Source organism: Pseudochaenichthys georgianus, chromosome 5 (assembly GCF_902827115.2).
Source record: "Pseudochaenichthys georgianus chromosome 5, fPseGeo1.2, whole genome shotgun sequence".
Taxonomy (NCBI): Eukaryota; Metazoa; Chordata; class Actinopteri; order Perciformes; family Channichthyidae; genus Pseudochaenichthys; species Pseudochaenichthys georgianus.
This window is the reverse complement of record NC_047507.1, coordinates 18222245-18244164: the sequence shown is the minus strand read 5'-3', so window position 1 is coordinate 18244164 and position 21920 is coordinate 18222245. Positions and strand designations below refer to the sequence as shown.

Sequence of the window (21920 nt, the reverse complement as noted above, 5' to 3'; positions counted from 1 at the left end):
ACAGTCTCATGAGGTAAAAAGTTACAACAGCAACAACCGCAGAACTCTTCGGACTCCTGAAGCTAAACTACCTCCCGATAGTGAGTTATAGATACACACACTATACACAAACACGTCTCCAGCTACTTAAAGACGAGCACAGCTCTTACTAATGATTGCATCATTACTGGGATAAATTAAACTAAGCATTACATCAAGCCAAGTCTCTCCCTGCACTTAAAGTCGACGCATTGCTGTCTCCAAAATGGTTTCCACTATGGCATGAGCCTTAGTGAGTGTTTTCCAAATCAAATTCATTACTTGGAGGGAGGTCACACAGGTGAAATGGGTGGGGTCATAAATTACTAATATAATAAAATGCTTTTTTTATCATCAGACGTATCAATTCACTCTGGGGGAAAATCAGAGGTTAACACAAAGTGTGAAACAGAGATCGAGGGTGTCTCCGTGGCAGACACTTGGAGCATATTTGAAGACAGGTTGTGAAACAGTAGGGCTGGACTGTCTTTGATCACAGAGCATAGGAGACAGCACCATGTCAACAGTTTACTCTCATCCATGTCAGCCGTCCCCTGTGGGCAAAGGATTAAAGCCACAGCATCTCTGACAGAACAGAGCAGACAACGCAGTCGGAGCTGGGCCTGGAGGAAGCTGAGGCACAGCACTCAAACAACATTCATAAATCCAGAAAGCACATGTGACTGGCAATTATATAGATTAACCAGTACTTAAAAGGAGATGCTCTATAAAGAGATTTTGTCTAAAAGGTATTTTTACATTGAGACAATGTGAAACGTTGCCTGATTTTACATCAGAGTATGTTCACAGGAAGCACAAAGGTAATACAAGCCTTGAAACACCTACAGAATAACACCTTGTACAACGTCGAGGCGTACAAAATCATTTTCCTTTTTTCATTGCCCTGAGGGCAGTTAAATCATCTATATCACCATTAAGCCCTGCTATTTGTTCCATAATATCACACTCAACAAGCCAAGAACCCCTGAGAGCCCTTGAAAAACAGCAGCCTAACAACAACCACAGGAGCGTTTAACTTCCATTAGTCATTGGAGGCTCGAGTTAAAATATCAATCTTAAGATAATGTTAGCATCAGTTATGTGAAGGACAGCCTTGCTGGCACGTCCACGTCACCAGAAGGATAATTATGGGATGCATAAGCTATCAAATGCATCCTAATTTACAATTACCATGTCATTTACACATTAAATGCTGCTGTTTAGGTGCTTAAAGACAAACACATCTTCAAGCCTCATGCAGCTAAGAGTACACTCAAGTTATGGATGGTGGACATTTTTATTTTGAGTGTTTTCCACTGCTTATTCACTTAATATAGCCGATTCCAGAGTCATTAACCAGGACGTTGGGACCAAAATACAACTTATTTAAATTGCCCTGCTAATTATGTGGCAAAACTTGTGAAAAAAATGCTTTTGTGCATACAACAATGCAAAATCAACACCCTTACTTGGTCTATTATGAGTACAGGAAACAGAGTCAGATGTGATTAACATTTGATTCTACCCTACGCACAAATGCGTAATGTGAAATTATATGTAATGCATCATATGTTCAAAGGTAAAAAGAATAGAACACTAGTAATACAAAAGCTTAAAAGCCCTGGTCTAAAAATAGAACACTAGGCCTGTTTTTGTTTGAATAATATCTACCTGTTCTTATTTTGAATCACTAGCATAGCGACATATTCAGGCTCTAATGCTGCGTGTGAGTTCATCACCACTTTCAAGCATCCCCTGGATGGTTAAAATGCCTTATAATTAATATAAATACATGATATATAATTATTAAGAATACATATAGGCTCATTAGGCGTATTCAAAAGGAGAAATATATTATATTTACCGATCCTCAGTGATAGGATGAAGTCGCTGTTATACTCCAGATCAACAAATCCCATGAAACGACCAACACCAACAATACATTAGTCTATCAATTAAATTGCACTTCCTCTACAGAAGACAGATTTATGTGTTGTATATTTTCCAATGAATCCAAACAAAAATAAATCCAAACAAAAATAAAATAAAAACGAGTTCCTCAAACAGCTGGGCCCTGTAGTTTTTAGAAAACATTACTCAACAGTAGTAGAGAGTGCATTTGTTGGGGACTATTTTCAGCCGTGTGTGTGTGTGTGTGTGTGTGTGTGTGTGTGTGTGTGTGTGTGTGTGTGTGTGTGTGTGTGTGTGTGTGTGTGTGTGTGTGTGTGTGTGTGTGTGTGTGTGTGTGTGTGTGTGTGTGTGTGTGTGTGTGTGTGTGTGTGTGTGTGTGTGTGTGTGTGTGTGTGTGTGTGTGTGTGTGTGTGTGTGTGTGTGTGTGTGTGTGTGCAATTACTGAAGCAGGATGGGGTATGTGGGATTGTCTCAAAATAAACTGCCGCGCCCATGTTGATGGTAATGAAGGAACATGTCACAGAGGAACAATATTGTGGCTCATTGATTTTGTTTTTATTCTTTTTGGAATATGGCACCAAGGAATAAGCTATATCAGGCTTTGGCAACTGCAGACAACACTTGTTAGAAGGATCCATTCATTGTTGGTTTTACTGTTGGCACTTATTGACCCTGAGAAAAATATCAAATGTCAAAAGACTTTAAGGGCAGGAGAATGATCATAGTATTCTGCTGTGTTTTATACTCTACACGCTATACAAACCTCCTTAATCTTAACATGGGACGGAAAAGTGACATTTATTTGAGCTTAATAATCAAGGAGAGCTGAGGTGACTTCTCTTCACATGTTAACAATGTTCTAAACAAAAAAAACCTCCAGCATGCAATTTATTAAGTGTTTCACCAAAATGTATGTTTGAATAAAATCAATTATTTTCCGACAAGTCAGTCAGCGCTGTTATCTTTGACATTCTCCTCCAGCATCAGCCTGCTTTACATTCATACGGCCACATACAGACACTTTGACAGTAGTTATTGAGGGAAGCACGGCTCCTTCACGTCACCCAGCCCCGTTGTCTCAGCTTGTCCGTTAATTAGAGGCAGAAAGAAGGCACATCATTACATTTACTAATTAGACAAACTGCAGTCTCAACAACTTTTACATTATTCTCTCTGAATTTGTACTAAACAGAAGAGAGAAGTGTTTTTCCCAGGCATCGAGAGGGCATAAAGGGCACACTTGTGATTCAAAATTGCTATGTATATGAGGAAGTGTGCATACTGAGGAGACAGCTGCTGTCTCCACAATCTTATCTGCAATGCATGGGGTCTGTCATATGTGAGAACATCTGCTTGGCTTTCTGTTTGGATGAATTACTAACATGTACTTATTGAAAATACACCTACATTTCAAATGTGTTCATCTAACTAAAGTGGTGTCGGGCGCAAAGTTGTTTGGATGAGTGTCTTTTGTTGCAAGCAATCAGTAAACACCAGCACTGCATTTGTTTTGTTTCAAACACCTGACTCAATCCGCTGTGTGTGGAGGCTTACGAGTACAAGTCACAGTGGAAAAACACTGTTGGGGGTCGAGCTAAGAAAGGGGATAAGTGGAGCTTGATCTTGAGAGTGCATGTGTTTCTGATTCCTCGGGAAGTGGGCGATGTGGCTCTATATCTCCGGAAGTGTTTGAGTCACACCAATGACCTCAGGAACACGAGAACTGCCAAGATCAGCCAAAGATACGGAACAGCAGGAGCCGAACCTTAAGGCTTAAACATCAAGCTCAGAAATAATAACACAACAAGTCAAATCCCAATGCCAATATTTAGGCCTACACAGCTAAAAGAGCAAACAAGCCGTTTCAGCAAAGAGGACATCAGCATCCTAGGGCTAAAGAAATGCAGCCATATTAAGTGATATTGAGCCCATCAGTCGTCTAGAGTTGAATTTGTTCCTTAAGTAACTCATTGGAAATAGTATGCAAACATTTAGTAACAAAATCCAAAACATAATATTAGAATTTTCCTCTACGCCTTGTCTTAATATTTTCTCTTTAGCTTGTGTGGTCATCAAGTGAATTGACAAGAAGTGATTCTGGGCATTCAACAGACATGAGCTAAGATATTTGTGTCAATGCCATGCAGGGCGCAGAAAACCCTACTTCATAGAGAGATATAGAGACAAGAAGAAATAGCTCAGTGACAGAAATTCAAATCAGCTTGTCCAAAAATACTGCCACACACACACACAGTGTGCATTACAGCCTTGGACTTCAAAAACGCAAGCAGAATAGGAGGATGGTCAGAAGAGGCCTGTTCAACTTTCTCATTATGCCACTCTTTTTCTCCAACTGTATCCTTGAGAAAATAGATAAGACCATTTAATGATGTTATCAAATCCCAAAGCTTCACCAACTCTCCGTTCAGAAAGCTGCATTTCCTGCGTTTGCAACCGTCTAGGTGCAAGTATATTGTGATGATTCATATTAGAAGAGCTATAATAATGTGTCATGTGTTACACTGTTCTTCAACTTTTTACTACTGGGAATATGAGAACACAGGGTGTCAAAACACTTTTATAGAGAATGTGGGCGAAAAGGTCTAGATGAAAGTCTTTTGAGTATATGGCCTTCCTTCAAAAAAAAGAAAGGAAAGAAAAGAAAAAAACATAACATCCTGGCATTTTTTCATAAAAGCGCTATTGTTCTATTGTTCGGTTAAAACAAACGCTCTTTTATTAATTGAAACTGCACGTCTTCCTGAGGAGAAGTCAACGTTTAACATAGCCACTCACATACAAGCTGAACACAATGGATGGCTACACCTCAGATATGGTGAAATTGTATAGTAAATTTGAATTGCGTCAATCTGCTTTTGAGTGTGCTTCATCTGGCACAGTGAAGTAAGCGCATTAAACAGCTGATTGAGTGCATCAGGGGCTCTGATGGACACCATTAACAAGATTAAACAAATTCAGGCCTAGTGACCTCTTTGATAGCTATAGCTTGTTCCTTTCGCAGACTACAATAAACAATCCCCAAATGTGTCGCCACACACAGTGTACATAAAAGCTCTGACAATGTCAAGAAAATGTACTGTGTAAAGTGTGGTTTTCAATTTTCAATATGTGGCAATTGGATTGCCTCAGTGCCAAGAGCTTATGAGGTCATTTCTGAGGACAAGGTGTGCCGTCCAGCATGAATTGTCTAGTTATTGATTCTGAAATAAATTCAGCTGCCTCTGGTGGATACATTACACTACCCAAGCATTACTGGTGTTCATGCATGGTGATGGTTGATAACTGGCAATGTAAATGGGTCCATCGAACGCAACAGGTAGAGTGTGACATCGATTGTGCAGAGTCTGTGATTTGATCTGGGGACACAGGAGCTGAAATTGTAGGTTGCTGTGGCTACAGTAAAGTGATTTCTAATAAAATACTTTATTATATTAGTTATAAATACTTCTATAATAGAGCTACAATTAGAAATGTCCCGATCCGATCACGTGATCGGGGATCGGAGCCGATCACGTGATTTTCAAAAGATCGGGGATCGGGATTTTATTATTATTATTTTTTAAATCATTTTTATTTAATGTTACAAAACAAAAAAGACCATGTTCACGTCTTAAAGTCTGGTAACAGAGTGGGCGCAGTGTCTAATAGTAGCAGTAAGCTAACGAGAGGCTACGTTCAGCTGGTGACTCGGGAGTCGGGACAGAGAAAATGTCAGGAGTTTGGAAGTATTATAAAATTGAAAGCGAAGGCAGTGTAACAGCCAGATGCAATGTTTGCAAGAAGGAGGTTCCGCGTGGTGGAAAGAACAGAGCTACGTTCAACACGACCAATATAATACGCCAACTGAGAAACAAACACCAACAACAACACGACGAGTACACTAGGGCTGTACCCGAATATTCGTTCGTTGGAGTACTATTCGGGTTTCAATTTCATTATTCAGATATTCTTTTTTTTCCCCGTTTTTTTTTTTTTAATTGAAATCTCTAATATCAACGTAAGAGCTTGTGCCTCTTCGGGGGGCGCTAAAACTTAACCATAAACGTTATCGTTTACTTTCTCCGTCTTTATATTTAGATATTACTTTTCTCCGTTAATCTTCGTCACGTTGTTTCCAAAGCAACAACAGCGTCCTGTCAACAGCGCTACCTCTCCTTCAAAATAAAAGCATGTCCATAAATAGGAAGCCAAGCCAAATTACACTTAAGACATATACAACTGCAACGAAAGTAACAAACACAATGCGATATCCTTTTCAAATAACACAAATTGGGTTACATTAACAAATAACTATAAAACAACAATACTGTAGAATAACTAAATGAATGCCGTGAATACTCCGAAACACACGTGTTGAAGCGGTTCGTTGCTGATAGGGATGCACGATAATTATCGGCCCGATAATTATCGGTCCGATATTAGGAATTATGACGTCATCCCGATAAACCGATAACAGTATTAATAGCCCCGATAATATACAATATTTTTTTTGGGTACAAAAAAAGAAAAAAATACTGCGGTGTGGGTGGATTGGGATGAGGGGCGCTTGTTTTTCACTCGGCTCCTCCCGTTTTGCCAGTACTGTGGTGTTAGTGGTTTAGGAAGAGGGGAGTTCTTCACAAATCCAGCGCTCCCTAATACTTCGAACCTGATCAGTCACCTGAAACATCGCCATCGCTACGATGGTGTGTTAAAAGCGTACGAAGACAATAATACAATACAGTGTGTGTGTGTGTGTGTGTGTGTGTGTGTGTGTGTGTGTGTGTGTGTGTGTGTGTGTGTGTGTGTGTGTGTGTGTGTGTGTGTGTGTGTGTGTGTGTGTGTGTGTGTGTGTGTGTGTGTGTGTGTGTGTGTGTGTGTGTGTGTGTGTCTGCGCGCGCGCGTTGGAGCTATGTGCAACTCAAGGCATATGCTCGAACCGGAGCAGCCTGGACGCTGCAATCATGTTGCCGAGTGTGCTGACTTCTCCTACAATGTCCCGCTGTCTGCTTCCTGCATCAAGTCAAGTGCTCGGCGCAGTTGTGTGGATAGAGCGCTCCTCTGTTTTCATTTAAACAGCTCCTTATATCCGTTAGCGCAGCTAGCTAGCACCCGATGCTAACAACAACAATGCACGTACGGTCTCTCTCTTGCTCACTCGCGCCACACAAACACACACCCTCCCGGTCCTCCCGATGGCCAGTCGGTGCCTGCCGGTGAGCGTGGAAGTGTGGTCTGCCACAAGCGGACAGCAGGAGCAGGGCTGTCAGCATCAGCTTGTAGATGGTATTATAAACTCGATGCGCTCTGAAGCTACGGGGCGGCCGTGGAAAAAAAATACACATGCGTTAATCGCGTTAAAATAATTAGTGGCGTAATTTTTATTTTTATTATCGGTTATCGGTATCGGTCTTGAGAAGCAGGAATTTATCGGTATCGGTTTCAAAAAACCAATATCGTGCATCCCTAGTTGCTGATTACTATTGAATTGTGTTACTCCAGTAAGATGGAAATATAATGCTTTGTTTATTCATGTTATGTTAAGCTGCTGTTGTTCATTGCATTAATACTAGACTAGTTAGTCTTAAGGCTAGAATTCTGCACTAAGCCACATTTCTATTTTATTTTATTATTTGTGACTGAATGTGAACTTGTGAAGCTAGTCAAGCTACCTCTTTCCAGTAGAGTTAATTTTGTTTTGTTACTGCACTATCTTCACTCAATTTGTTTACATGGTTATTTTGTGGTGGACCACTGATTAGCTTTATTTTGTTTTGATCCAATGCTGCACAACTGAACTGATCCAATGCTGCTGTGAAAAAAAGAAGCTATATCCATGTTGGATAGAATGGGTAGTTGGGTACTGTCATTTAAATAAAAAAATAACCTTAAAGGTGGGGTAGGTAGGTTTGAGAAACCGGCTCGAGATCGCTAGAATTTGAAAATACACAACCGGAGAAATTCTGCCACTTCCTTATAGAGCCCCTCCTCCAACACACACGAACGCGCACATGACCAATGAGGGCACGAGATAAGTTTGTGCCCCGATGGAAGGCTGACAGGCAGGTAGGCCATCCAATCCGTTTAGCCGGCCCGGCTAAACGGATTGGTTGTACTTTTTACAGTATTACGGCTTCTACAGATGACATTTTTTTATGGATTTTTTGTCAAAGCACTTAAGATATTCATTGCCATCGGGATGTTAAGAGCATTCCATGGAATATAACAAAAAGTGTATCTCGAGCCGGTTTCTGAAACTTACCTACCCCACCTTTAAGGGACAACTTGAATGCTTTTTTCCTTTTTTTTCTCTTAATGCATTGCATAAAGTTCGGATCGGGAAAAATCGGTATCGGCAGATAGTCAAAATCAAATGATCGGAATGGGATCGGGAGCTAAAAAAGGTGATCGGGACATCCCTAGCTACAATTAAAGAACATAGGTGAAATCAAAAATGTGCTTCTGAGGAAAAGGCCTACAGGGCAAATGACTCAATGTTAGCCATAAATAATACCACTGCTGCACTAGGACTTTGCATGAATCACTCTCAAATCCGCTCTTCATACCTGCCCGTGGCCATACAAGCTGTCAGACCTCCTCCCTTCCTCTTTAAGCGCTTTTTGATGTTGGACTCTAATCAATACTTGAAGGCTGGATATAGAAACGATAACAAAAAAATCATGAAGAAGAGGAATGTTCTTGATTCCAATTTAGCAGCCTGACTAATATGTAATGTTTACTGTAGAAGTTCATCATGTATTTCTCAAGAACATTACAAAGACCAGGTTGTCAATATAATTCTGTTTGAGAAATGTAAGACAACCACACAGGTTTGCTTGGAAGGGTCCAACATACATTTAATACTGTATGATTAGTATTAAGCCCCTCAAATATACTTTTCTATGTTTTATATCGTAATAAACTGGATGTCTTTGAATCATCACCTTGGACTTAGAGAAACTGGGATGGAAATGTGTATATATGTTCTAGATTAATCAATTGATAAAGAAAATAGATGTGTCGAAGTATGATTTTTGGTGTGGTATACCAACTTTACACACAGAGGTTCAAAGCTGTGGTCCAAATAATGAGAGTATGCTACTATTGATTTATTTAGATGAAGAAAATCGATTGTCATGTAAAAAATAAGATTATCGCTAGTTGGCCACAAGTAACACCTATCATCCATTCCAACATATAACTTGTGACAAGTGAGAACACGGACCAAGTTTCTCTTTTTTTAATATGTATTGTATTGCCTTGATACATGGCTGCCTGACTTGTATATGAAAGGATCCATTCTTGGTCAAATTGACAAAAGACCTTCAGCGGACAACCATACAATCTCAAATCAAATGTAAGGAAGCCACATTGGCACCGATTTCATCACCTACATGTAGTCAAACTTGCAGAAAAACGAATTCAAGGCTAATAAGCATTAGATCAAAGCACACGGGGGCAAACAAAGGCTAGAAAACAGCATTCAATTGAGCTTTACTTGGCTTAGACTTAAGGTAATGATTCTAATCAAGCAGGAACACCAAGGCCGCGGTGCCAGTGCACTAAGCTGGAGTTCTTCTTATGGTGAAACTGATTGTGTTTATCTTGAATAAAGTAGAGTTTAGTCCAGAAAACTATGCTTTCAAAATGTAGCTTCAGTTCTGGTGTATGTGAGGTGGATTTGAATAGTGTGTGTTGCATTGACGGGGTATCATGAAGGCCATTATTATCAATACATTCTACTATGGTGCTTCTGCTAGCTAGACCATCCCTCTCAGCTGTGGAAATGTGGTGAGATTACTCTGACTTTTCAAGATTAGACTAGAGCTGAAAACAATAAGTCAATTATTGAATAGTCAAATCCAGCAACTGTTTTGATAATCAGCTGTTTGTCAATTATCAAGCAAACCCACTAACCGCCTCTGATTCAAGAGTGTTAAAAAGGTGAGGATATATTATTCTCTTCTTTTTTATAACATCGAATACCTAAACAGGGGTATCTTCTCTTGCACATTATCTCTTGTATCTTCTCTTGCACTTTATATGTCGTTGCTGCTATATTGTATAGCTGTGATAAATACTTGTGTGTGCTGCTCTTGCTCTTTTTGCATATCATGTATTTGTTTTTGCTATGTGTATAATTGTCATGTTCTTAAATGTTTTATGTGAGGCACAAGTAGCTCAAAGCTAAATCCGGCATATTTACACTTGACGCATTTTTTTGTTTTAAGTTTTCATTTATGTGCAATGTCCCTGCCAAATAAACGATTACATAAAATGAATTTGTGTGTTTCTTTTTATATTTTTCTTAGTTTATAGGCCTAACAATTAGTTGGAAAAGTATTATATAAACAATATATACAATCAGTAATTGAAACCTGACAGTAAACCCAAACCCTGGTTCTAATACATTTCTTACAAAACCTATGGGTGAAGTCACCAGTGCTACGCCCATGATTTCCTACAGTCTGCGATTCTACTGCAAGGCAGAATTGTATTATTTATTCATTTTAACATGAATTAAATTCAAGTCATATCCAGTTTCTTTTAAGATTCCAGAGCTGTCTTCATTATCTCAGAGAAGCACCACTTTTCATCTTGGGTATGAAAAAATGATTAGCAAGCAGAGCTGTTTTATCAGGTATTAAAAGATCAAAGAAGTATTCACACTGGCCCCTCAAAAATGTGTCGCTGATATTCAGACAATACCGTCCTACTACATTTATTGATTTGAAAGTACAGTACAGTTTTTAATTTCTTTGAAAACACAGATGTGCTTTACCGTTTGCAGCAGCAGAAGGGAATGGACTTCCATTTTTGGTAATCTGTTCATTTAAATTCATTCATGCCATGAAAACAAATACAACTGACACCTAGAACATGCATCAACACACTCTTTGGAAATGCTTTCTTCCCATGCGCCTCAAGTGGTCCTATCATGAACAAGTGTCTTCTTCACCTTTTATACTGTAGTTCTTGTCAGCAATGATGAGGTTATTTGAAAACCCTGCAACGAAAGCACACAAAATCTACGTATTGAATTAATTGAAAACATAGGTACAGAGTAATTATGTCGTTGAAAAGCCTGTGACGTAAGATTTTCAACGACAAAATTACTGACTTGCCGTACTTTAGTGCCAGCACTAAAGTACCACGGCACTGAATCCGCCAGGGGGCAAGTGCCAATCGCATTCACACCGCAGTACTTTCCCTGAGGCAAGATTACGCTGACGTCACTTCATCTTCTTCTTCTCTGGGTTTACTGGCAGGCCGCAAAACCACTTCACGGCGAGTACAAAAAAAAACGAGAGAAGAAGAACTACACGGGGGAGGGGGTATAAAGCCCATCCGCTGTATGAGGCGTTTGTTTACTTTCCGACCTCAGACGTGATGGAGTTCATAAGGGTAATTTACAAATAAAATACCCCATTATAACAATGGACTTTATCTTTATGTATTTATTATATATTACCCCCTCAGGCTGATTTTGGAAAAGGACATCAACCCTTGTTTGGTGTTTTTCCCTTATTTATCTAAAACAAATGACATGATAAACTTACTTGTTTATGTGTGTAAGACTTGTGTTTCTGATCAATTCAACCACCGACACCTGTCTGCTCTCACATTCTTCTATTCTGCAAATTTGGGGTGGGACTAGGGGTGGGCGATATGGAAAAATATGTTATCACGATATTTTCAGGCAGCATCACGATAGACGATATATATCACGATATTTTTTCATGTTGGTTATTATGGTTATTTTTCAAGTTACTTAACAGTACAAGCACCTACAAGGTAACAGAAACTAAAACAAAAAGGAGTAACAGACCAAAATAGCATTTCAAGCTAGTTTTATTTCAGAAATGAATCCCTGAATGAACAAGTGAGCAGTGAACATCAATAAACATGAAAAGGAGGGTAAAACATAACTAAGTAAAACATAAAACATCAATGAGGAAAAGTCAGTGCCAAATAATTAAAATGTAAACTTTAGAGTAGACTTGAAGTGTAATAAAAGACTTTAGCATAACTGAAGAGAAAAACATAAAACGCCACCGCGTCAGTTATGTCTTTCCACCGTTTGCTAATCTTTTCATAAGGAGCCCCTTTATGAAATGCCTGCCCTATGGTTGCTCGCTGCAAAGAAAGGGGGCGGGGACTTTGGGAGCGTGTCAAACAACTCGGACTGAACGCAAGCAGAGGTGCGCTGACATTGTGAAATCGATCGGGCTTGATATATGGTGAAATTAAAATCAGTAGGTGAGGCTGGGGGAGCGGGAGGGCAAGAGGCTCTCCGTCCGCTGTCATAGCCCCCTGCGCCGCGCACGGAGAGCCTCTTCCCCTCCCGCTATTTATTTTTTTCAAATTTTTTTTTTTTTTTTATCACGATAGGACGATATCTCTGAAAAAGCATATCGTGGAGACCTAATATCGTCACGACGATATATATCGTCATATCGCCCACCCCTAGGTGGGACACAATAAATAAAGCTTCGCCAGTTTGTTTGTTTTATTGCACAGTCAATACATAACAATAACGGCATCATGCTGTTCCAGGTGTGTCGTATGCATGTGTGAAATGTAAAATAAAGTGTAAGTAGTTTCAAAACAATGTAACAGTGGCAATATATATAGCAGCAGACACGCCTTAGTGCAAGTTAGGTGTCAGTATTAAAAAACAGTGGCAATATATATATATATATATATATAATAACAATAGAAAATCGTTACCACTCTTATTATTGTGGTCTTTAATTTTTTTATAGTCCTGCCTGAGTTTCTTTATTTTTACCCGGCATCCGTGTGCACTGTGCACGATTCCCAGCTCAAGTAGCGAACATCGCTCAAAACATTTGGAGTTGGGAACTGCTTTCTGTAGAAGCTGCTGCATCCCGTCCTTGGAGTAAATTGCCAGAAGCGCAGACACTTCCTCATCATTCCACCGCTCCGGTGTTGTAGTACGTGTGGTTATAACAGCTTTAAAGTACAAAAAAACTACTCGCTCAGGTGTGGATGTGGTTTTGTAGCGAGGAAAAAAATGGCTGCCAAACAAAAAAAATTCAAAGTCTAACGGGGCGTGGTTTGCAATTCGCCCAGCCAAAAGAAATAGAATAGAAATTGGCACTCTTTTATCAACAGGTTCGTACCACCTCTCTAGCAGGGACTGAAAATGGCCAAAAGAGTTCTCGGCACTGAGTAGTCCCGGCGGTGTGAACGCGACATTATTGGTACTAACGGAACTAAAGAACCAAAGTACCAGGGAAAGTCCTGCGGTGTGAATGTGGCTATTGTTAGTTAGACAATAAAGAACCTTGAACTGTTGCTGCTCTACACAAATCAGTCAGGCTATACAGAACAAACTGACACCTTTATATATATATGAAAAGGTTAAGTGCTGCCACTGCTAAGAGGAAAATTATTAATACTCTGAATCCTCTTTACCAAACAAAAAAAACGCTTCTATCTATTGACAGGACAATTATAATATAGGCTTGAAAACAAGATTAACGTTTTTTATCTGAAACGAACCACTTCTATGTTATCAAGATGGCCCTCAGTAATGTCATTTGTGCCATGAAGCCTTTTCAAAGCCTATCATTCTAAACCTTACAGCAAAGCAGATGATGAGGCTGTTGAGGCAGAGTGGTTGCTAGTTTCCATTTTCCCTGCGCTGGCTGCTAAGTGTTGGGACCCCTGAGTGATTAGTGGTTACCTGGGAATAGGTTTCCTTGGCTGTGGTAAACACTTTAAATTAGCAGTGACAATAACATACAGCAGCTGTAACACCTTCAGCTCACACCAAAGTTTAACGGTTAAAACTAAATAAATTTATAAGACAGAGCAGCAAAAATTACATGAGACACTGGAAGGTGTTTTTTTTAATAATTGTTCATTTGAACTTTTAACAAATGAATCCGTTGACTGTGTCTTCTTTTCGCTGTCTGATAAAGACAACAGTTGTATTTTTTGAACAAACGTTAAACAATGCCTTTTTTGAATTATTAAAATGTCAAGGGAAAAGGCCATGGTATTCAAATCTCGAGTTAATTAGGGTTCCACTACCAGGAGGGTTTCAATGTTTTTTGTTGAATAACAGAAACATTTGCATTCCCCAAAGGGGAGCATTTCAACGGGATCGATAGGGTAGTCTCTAAAATCCTGTTCTGCCTCCAAAAACTACACAACTCCGCACATCTTCTCCCTTGGAAGCCTCTGAAATGAACCAACACCAAATGTTCCACACTGGCTGCCTCCGTCATTTTTACAATACTTTGCATTTCTCCCACCAAATTCACTTTGTGAAACAGATCAACATTCCAAAGTGAGCTTTCAGAAACAATGTATTAAGCACAAGGAAAATACCTTGAAATGCTTTGCCGTCTTTTGAGTAACATGGTTAAATACCAATGACCCCCCTCCATTGTTGTTTTAGAGCCTTCTCTAGAAATAGACAAAGCTCCCAGGGAGACAGTCGAAGTGTGTGAGAGAAACAAACAGAACATCAATCTCATTCGAAACCCAAAGGAGAGAACCTGGGGACTGATCTCTCAGGGTGTTAACTTAGGGAGGGGAGAAAATGCTTTCAAACAGGAATTAATGAACTGGGTTTAGTGCTGGAGTAGAAGAGTGGATATCAAATCATGGTAACACTATTCCACTTTATTTACCCCTTATGTCACATGCCCATGATCAATGACCCCTAATAAGTCATTTTTTCCATATTCGAATCTGATAACTAAAGTCAAATTCCAATCTGTAAAATGGAGTTTATATGTCAAAATAAACAATACTTAATCAAAGTATGATGCGATATGTCAAAGTAACCTTCTTATCGTACATCCTCGATAAAGAAGACATTTAAGTTTGTAGTGCCAACATTTTTCAATGCTTCAGTCATTTTCTAGTGTAGCTCTAATTGTAGTGATTTTAAGCTTCTTAAATCATCGAAAAGTCTAACACCCATTTGGAAAGATGGCAACATTTAAAGATACCTTTTGGGTATTAGGCCAGCTGCCCTTAGCAACAGACCTTTACAGCCTTTTTACAGTCAAAACCTTGAAAGGAGTTTGATTACAGCCATAATATGGCATATGACATTATTTTTTTGTAAACATTACAGATCTGCTGGTTGAACAGCAGCTAACCCCTAAAACTTAGAAAGGGTGAGTTTTAGTTAACCGATATACACTATCAGAAAATAATGGTCACTATTTATATCTTGGTTACGTGTCCTTAATAACTTAAATGACAGGGATGGTAATAAAAAAAACGTCAGTTTTAAAATGCACATCTATGAGAAAGGAAATTAAGCTTCAGCAGATACAATGACGTCAGATTTGTTATAATATCCCATAATATTCCAATATCTGCCCGCATGTAAAACCATAAAGAAATATGTCAAATTGAATATTTTACAAAAAATCAATATGTTTAAAAGCAGTAAAGTAAGAAAGAACGACACAGCTAAAGCTTCAGTTGCACAAACTAATACCCTCTGGTGTTTTCTTACTGAAACAGGCCCTATGCCAAAGAACTAAGGACTGTCAGGTTTGCATGGCGTCATTTCAATTTCATTTAAGCATTATGTTGCTGTTCCTTTCAAACAAAACACTTGTCTGTTCCGACAGTGATAACTACTATACACAGTGACTGCTGTTGAGGTTCAAGAGCTGTGTAAAGACTCAAGTTTTATATAAAGAGACTGAAATGACTGCATACAGGTTTATTTAAAGGCATCTTCTACAGGGGCTCAAAAAAGCAAAAATATAATTTATGCAAAGGTTAAAATTCAATTCATCAAATGCAACTTGACTCTCATTCAACAAGCTTATTTTGCATTCTGCAGAGCACCTTGGGCTTGATAAAACATGCACAGCCTAATCCCATATCTTCAGTGATTGTCGCCATAACTCACTACAGGGAGAATGAGCCTCGTGGATAGGATAGCCTACTTTTGAATTGGCTTTTCCTCGCCTCTGAAAAAGACAATCTTGAATGTAGCCCAAAAAAAGGAAAAAAGAAAAGAGCACAAAGCAAACACATTCTTATTCGACCCACAATAGCACAATGCAGGAAAAAGGGGGAAAAGGGAGCCTGAAGGTCCCATTGTGTCCACTCTCCACAGGGCAGCTGTACATAAAGCTGACAGTAACACATAACGGAAAGATTGTTTAAGGGGAAAGAGGACGTGCTGACTGAAGGACACAGGGCATTTATTGATATGGCCAAGTCCTTGAGTGCAGCAGTATACGTCCTTCATTGACGCTGCCTTATTGCTTGGACATTAATCACTATTGTCATGAAGAACAGGAAATAAGTGCACTAGTTTCCCCAAAAGCATTTATCCTCCCTCATTTCAACCAGCCTCGTCGAATACGTTGTGTGTATGTGTGTGTCTCCGTTTATTTTGCGCTGCAAGTTGCTAGGCGAGGTGAAATGATTCGCAGTGAGGGGATGTGAGTCATTCTAAATGATTAAAATGCTACTGTGACCAGCTTGGAGTATATTGGCTGAAAGGCCGAGTGAAGTCAACTGTACACACCAAGTAATGAAGTGATGACTGATTGCCTTGATTAACATAAGTTATACAAATAAACAGTTTAATCACAATTGATGTCAAATTACTATAATTACCCTTTAAACAAAGCATCGTTCTCATAATGTTGGGCTCGTAATAACTGAAAAAGTCCGTTTGAATATGAATGCCAACGTCTCGAGACAGCATGACCTAGTTATGTTTGCTAATCGCTCAGTTCAGTTGCAGCTCCTGAAAATGGTACGCCAAGTATTGATTCTCTTCTAATTGAATTATAATACTATAATGTAACTAACTATACATCCACCCTGCTGGGGATCAGTCTTCGTTTAAAAAAAAAAAGGATAACCTGTTGATTTATGATTCACTAGTAACGCAATGGAAATACATTTCAGTGTGCATGTGGCATCCTGGTGTGGGTGACTTTCACAGTATTTTACTGATAAATAGCAATGTGCGACAAAGGCAGAGAGAAAAGGAAGACTGAATCCAGATGTATCCAGTGCGGGGTATACAAAAAATGTTTCTGCTCTGCAAATTTTATGAGGACGAAAACACCTCCAACTTATTTGTTAGACTTCAAGGATATACACTTTTGATCATAAAAAAAAAACACTGAATGTAACCATAACTTTTTTTTGTTTACAAGGAAACGCTACAGGAGCAGCCCAGACTCCAACCTCCAACATGCAGCACTCATCATTTTCAGGTAGCACTTCATATGAATAGATGCACAGTTTCTATTCATTTGATGTATTCATGCTTAAGGTGATTATTTGGGGTCCGAGCACACAGCAACATTATATCTAGTAGGGGAATAAGAGCAAATATATCCTTTTTCTTTTTTAAACCGAAAAACATGACCAAATATTTTGAAACGACTGGTCCGGAATGAAATATGTTTTGAGAAAGTGATTAAATGAATCATAAATGATTAAACTAATACAAGGTTGAATGTTTACTCAAACTTGCCCTGGCTACACCAATTTTTCAAACAGCATTTCCCATCAATGAGGACATTCTGCAACAGTAACTCTGAACCCGAAACAAATAATGTACACTCTACTTCAAGAAATCCTTTTAAACTTTAAATTATTCTGCTAAGGTTTGTGAAAGTTGGTCTCATTTTTTATGTCCACCTTCTCTGCCCTAAAAAAAATACTGTTGTTTTTCAGCTTTAGGGTACTAGGAGTGTCCTTCGACACAACCCGTTTTGTTAAGTGTTTTATCATGAACAACAGTGGTTTTGTGTTATCAGTCACCACAATTATGGAGGAAAAGGTGGAATATTTTAAATGTAGCTTATTTTACAGCAAATTAAATATTTTTTCCACAGCCGATTTGTGTGGCAAAAGCCTGCTGAGTTGCTCAGTGGTTACCGCTAAACCACAATTATACAATATGAGCACCACATAGTCCAAACTGTTCTTAATAATATAATTGCATTTATAAATGTGCAAACAAAATTAAAAGCAATAAGCAACGATAATTATCTGCACCAGTAAAAAGTGATTAGAGTTGCAGTGTGCCCCTTTGGACCGTTTAGTGGGTGGCACAGGCAGCTGATGGAGAGACGACAGATAACCGTGAGCTGAGCCTGTCCACGATCCAGGCTGAGCATATGTTACTGGGGCTATTTTAAAACTGCAGAAAGTTACTTTTGAGATGTTCTGTCAGTACTGTACATATTGAACCAATTATCGAGAAAAGCTAGAGGAGGACCTTGATGATAATGATGCCGTTGCCAACATCAGTGATGTCCAGACAGCTGGCATCCTGCTGGCACAGCAGTACATCAGGACCTCATTAATAACATTAATAACATGTTTGGTCACAAATATATAATTTGCTTTGGACAGTGATGGTGTTATTTGAAAAGGACATTCATAATATAGAGTACACACAAGCAAAAAAGGTAATTGTGTCTGTCAAAAAGTAGTAATTGTTTATTTAAATACCACAAACCTAGCGCATTAAGGCTCTATACTCTATGTTACCAATTATTCCACAGCTGTATCACAAAGGCGTTATGTCTTCATCCATTTGTGAACAACTGCTATAATTTCTTCATTACTTAAGTGATGAAATCAGGAGATCTTTCATATTTAATTACAAGCTATGCTTCTCATAACGAATGCTAAGCAGAATATCTACCAAACAAAATGTAAAACAACCATAACTGAATTGTCACCAAATCACAACTCCTGATATTTCTCTGACATATTTTTCCATTTATTTTAGGGAACTCGTGACATTTTAGAGAAAAAAACCCTAAGACGTTTGTGTTACTGATAAGACATGAAAGACTGCTTTTTTAAAACAGGGTTGAAAATGACGTGTGTTGTACAATTCGGAAAGATTTCATTGACAGCTATGTCTTTAAATCCAGTATGCATTGAGTTAAAGAAGAAAATAATCCCCCTCCGTTTCAAATCTTTTATTTTCATGATAACTTAAGCACCACTTATGCAATATAGTCTATGATGTAAACTTTAAATGTATATTATAAAGATTTAGGTCACCCAGCCTAGACGGTAGATGAATACGGTTACGTGACAGTGTACAAGAAGTTAAATTGAATTTATCCTCCACCACCTCCAAGCTGGTCTGCCCATCAACCTGTGTAGCCTGCTGCAAGTCAGAGGTATGGTGAGACATGCCGTATGAGAAACTCAGATGTGTTAGGGGCCTATAAGGCTACAAGTCAATAAAGCTGCAAACTCAGGATGTGGAAGCAGGGAATGGGGGGATTTGGGGGCAGATGGGGGGTGACTCAGAGAGAAACCATTCTCCTGTGTTACATCACTGCAACTTCACCATGGGGGGAATTGATGCCACATAATCGAGACATCCAATATGCTTGGTATGTTAGAAGTATCTCCAGTTGCTACAATGTTAAAATGCTATTTAATATATATCCAATTAAATTACAAATGTTGTGATAATAAAACCCGACTGTTAAACTATTACCGGCCTGTATTAGTTAATATTAATAAGATATATAGATATAAGCTTGTATATTGGTTGACAAGTAAACACTTGCGGTGCAAAAATGCCCAACATATGTGCAGTTATATTACATATTATGTCATCTAGAGAGCAATGACAAGATTATTTTTGAAGTGTAAAAGGTCTTGTTCAGTATTTCAACCCCATAAAATACAGATCATTAACAGATATCTTAGGTTTACATTCAGATGTCTACAATATGAAAAATCAAGTAGGCATTATTATAAAATGTATTCTATTCCAATACATACAATTGGGACTTTAGATTACCAGTCAAAAATTATATGAAGACGTATTAGACCATACAGTCACAGAGGCATTATTCTGAGCTCTTGTTAAAGGCGTCTGTCTTCCATTGTCATTAGTCCCCATCTGACTGACTTTGGACTTCGTAAAGGTTTACATATTCTGATTTGTCTTTTTTTAACCTTTTAAAGCAGTATTGACGTCACAGTGTGCGTTTAATAACACAATATTGGCTCTTACACTTGGCCCTACACCAGTCATCAGTGTGAGGTTAACCATGGCCTTATATTAATGTTTATCTTTGGGACACACTATTTGAAGGGGAAAATTGCCCTGTATTGCACCATCTTCTTTGACCTCCTGGAAATTGTAGGCTACATATTTTTCGACACTTTTTACACTATGTTGTCATAGCCATTATCGATGTTGGCAGTGATGGTAACACCTGTGAAAATATGACCTTTTCTAAAAACCAGAGGGAGAGTCACACATTTGGATAGCTGGTGCCCACCAATTTTAAATTCTGGCTATACACAACTAATACTTGTTAATGTTTAACCATCAATATGTTACAGTTCAATATCTGTAGCACTATATCTGATAGGTCGCAAATGTGAGTTTAACAACAATCCTGATATTGAGGCAGATATTCCGGGACTATCTGTGCTCCCGTGGCATTAATCGCCCCTCATACTTGCACATCCATCCACGAGCCAACAGCGCTAACTATCGCCCTCATCCTCGTTTCTACCTACGCACATGACAGCAAGCAGACACTTGTGATTTTATCTATATGTAAACCAAGACCACAACTACAGAAAGCCTATAATTACACTTGGGGACTCCTTGTAAATACCACAGCAAAACTACAGGTTTAAGCAGACAGAGACATGTTGCTAATTCCACATGGTATAAAGTCATTCAATCACATGTGAACACTGGCAGGAATGTTATAAATTAGCTACATTTCCTAAAATGGATTAATTATTGAGACACCATGTTGTGTGAATAACCAGTGTGTTGTGGCTAACATGTAAACCTCAAGAGTCAAAGCGGAGTTGTTTAACAGTACTGTGTTTAGCCTATAAGCAGAGGATAGTTTGCGCCATAGTCCAGCTGCCTAATCAATAACATGCACACAAATCACGGAGGCTAAACGACTCCGCCGTAACGTAACTCAGCTCGGCCTTATAACCGTACTGCCACTGAAAAATGCATTTAGTCGACAACCAAAAGTCGCGTTTACCCTTCATTATTACAGCAGACAAATTCAACACGGTGGACTCTCAGTAGTTAGGCTACATACATGAAAGCTAACCCGTGGTGCATGTACTTACCAGGATGACAGTCTTTGTGTTTGGGCAAGGTTAAAAGCATTAAGGATAAAATCCACCAGTAACTTGGTTCCCGTATTCTCCGCATGTTAGACTACTCATCGAGAGCAACAAGAAGGCAACGGGTGACAAAGTTTTTGAGTTTTTTCTGTTCTTCAAGAAGAAAAAAAAAAAATCACACACACACAGCCAAAGCAGAAACGAAGTTGGCACAGCAGCCACGAAGGCAGAGCATCAAAGTAATTGTTAGCGCTTCGTCTGCAGTCACTGAATTCTTTAAAAAGACAAATTTATTCGCCTCCAGTCCGAGCAGATGCTGTTTTTAGCTTCGAGGAACACAACGGAAAGCACACTACGCCCGTGCATAAACAGTTCAAAATGTGTCGGACTCCACCGTGCCTGCAGCGTGATTACAGATAGCGACATTCCCGTAGTGTGGAGGGGTCAATCGGCGATCGATCGCTGTCTTAAACTACAAGAAAAAGTGGTCGAATAATATCGATTACACGTGATCATTATTAAGTGATTATCCGCGGCGTCAGCGTGACGCAGGGCAATGCACAATACGACGAAAATTAGAGCTGGAAATGTCCCATTCTTCCATCCAGGAAGTGAACTAGCGGTCAGGCATGCATGGATATCTGGCTGCTGGTCCCATCCTACAGGACAGGCTGCGTGTGAGAGGGAGCCAGCGGGGCGGGGGCAGCGGAGGGAGGGAGGGAGGGAGGGGAGGCGGTTCTTGGATTTGCTGAATGCAAAATGAGTCAGAACGGACCCAGAGTCTGGTTTCTGATAAGGAAGACTCCAGAAATCAGTAGTCACCAAAGTCCAGATCTGGATTGTGCTGGCTCTTTTAAATGTTGCAT

At 39.2% G+C, this 21920-nt stretch overlaps 1 protein-coding gene across 2 annotated transcripts in view; it reads right to left on the bottom strand.

Moving 5' to 3' along the window:
• Positions 1-21713, bottom strand: part of ca16b (carbonic anhydrase XVI b) — a 104775-nt gene extending 83062 nt beyond the window's left edge. For both annotated transcript variants that reach the window (XM_034082329.2, XM_034082330.2), the window contains exon 1: positions 21058-21713. In XM_034082329.2, the coding sequence (XP_033938220.1) occupies positions 21058-21142 (85 nt within the window). In that variant the 5' untranslated portion in view covers positions 21143-21713. The remainder of the gene's footprint in view (positions 1-21057) is intronic.
• Positions 21714-21920: the final 207 nt, after the last annotated feature.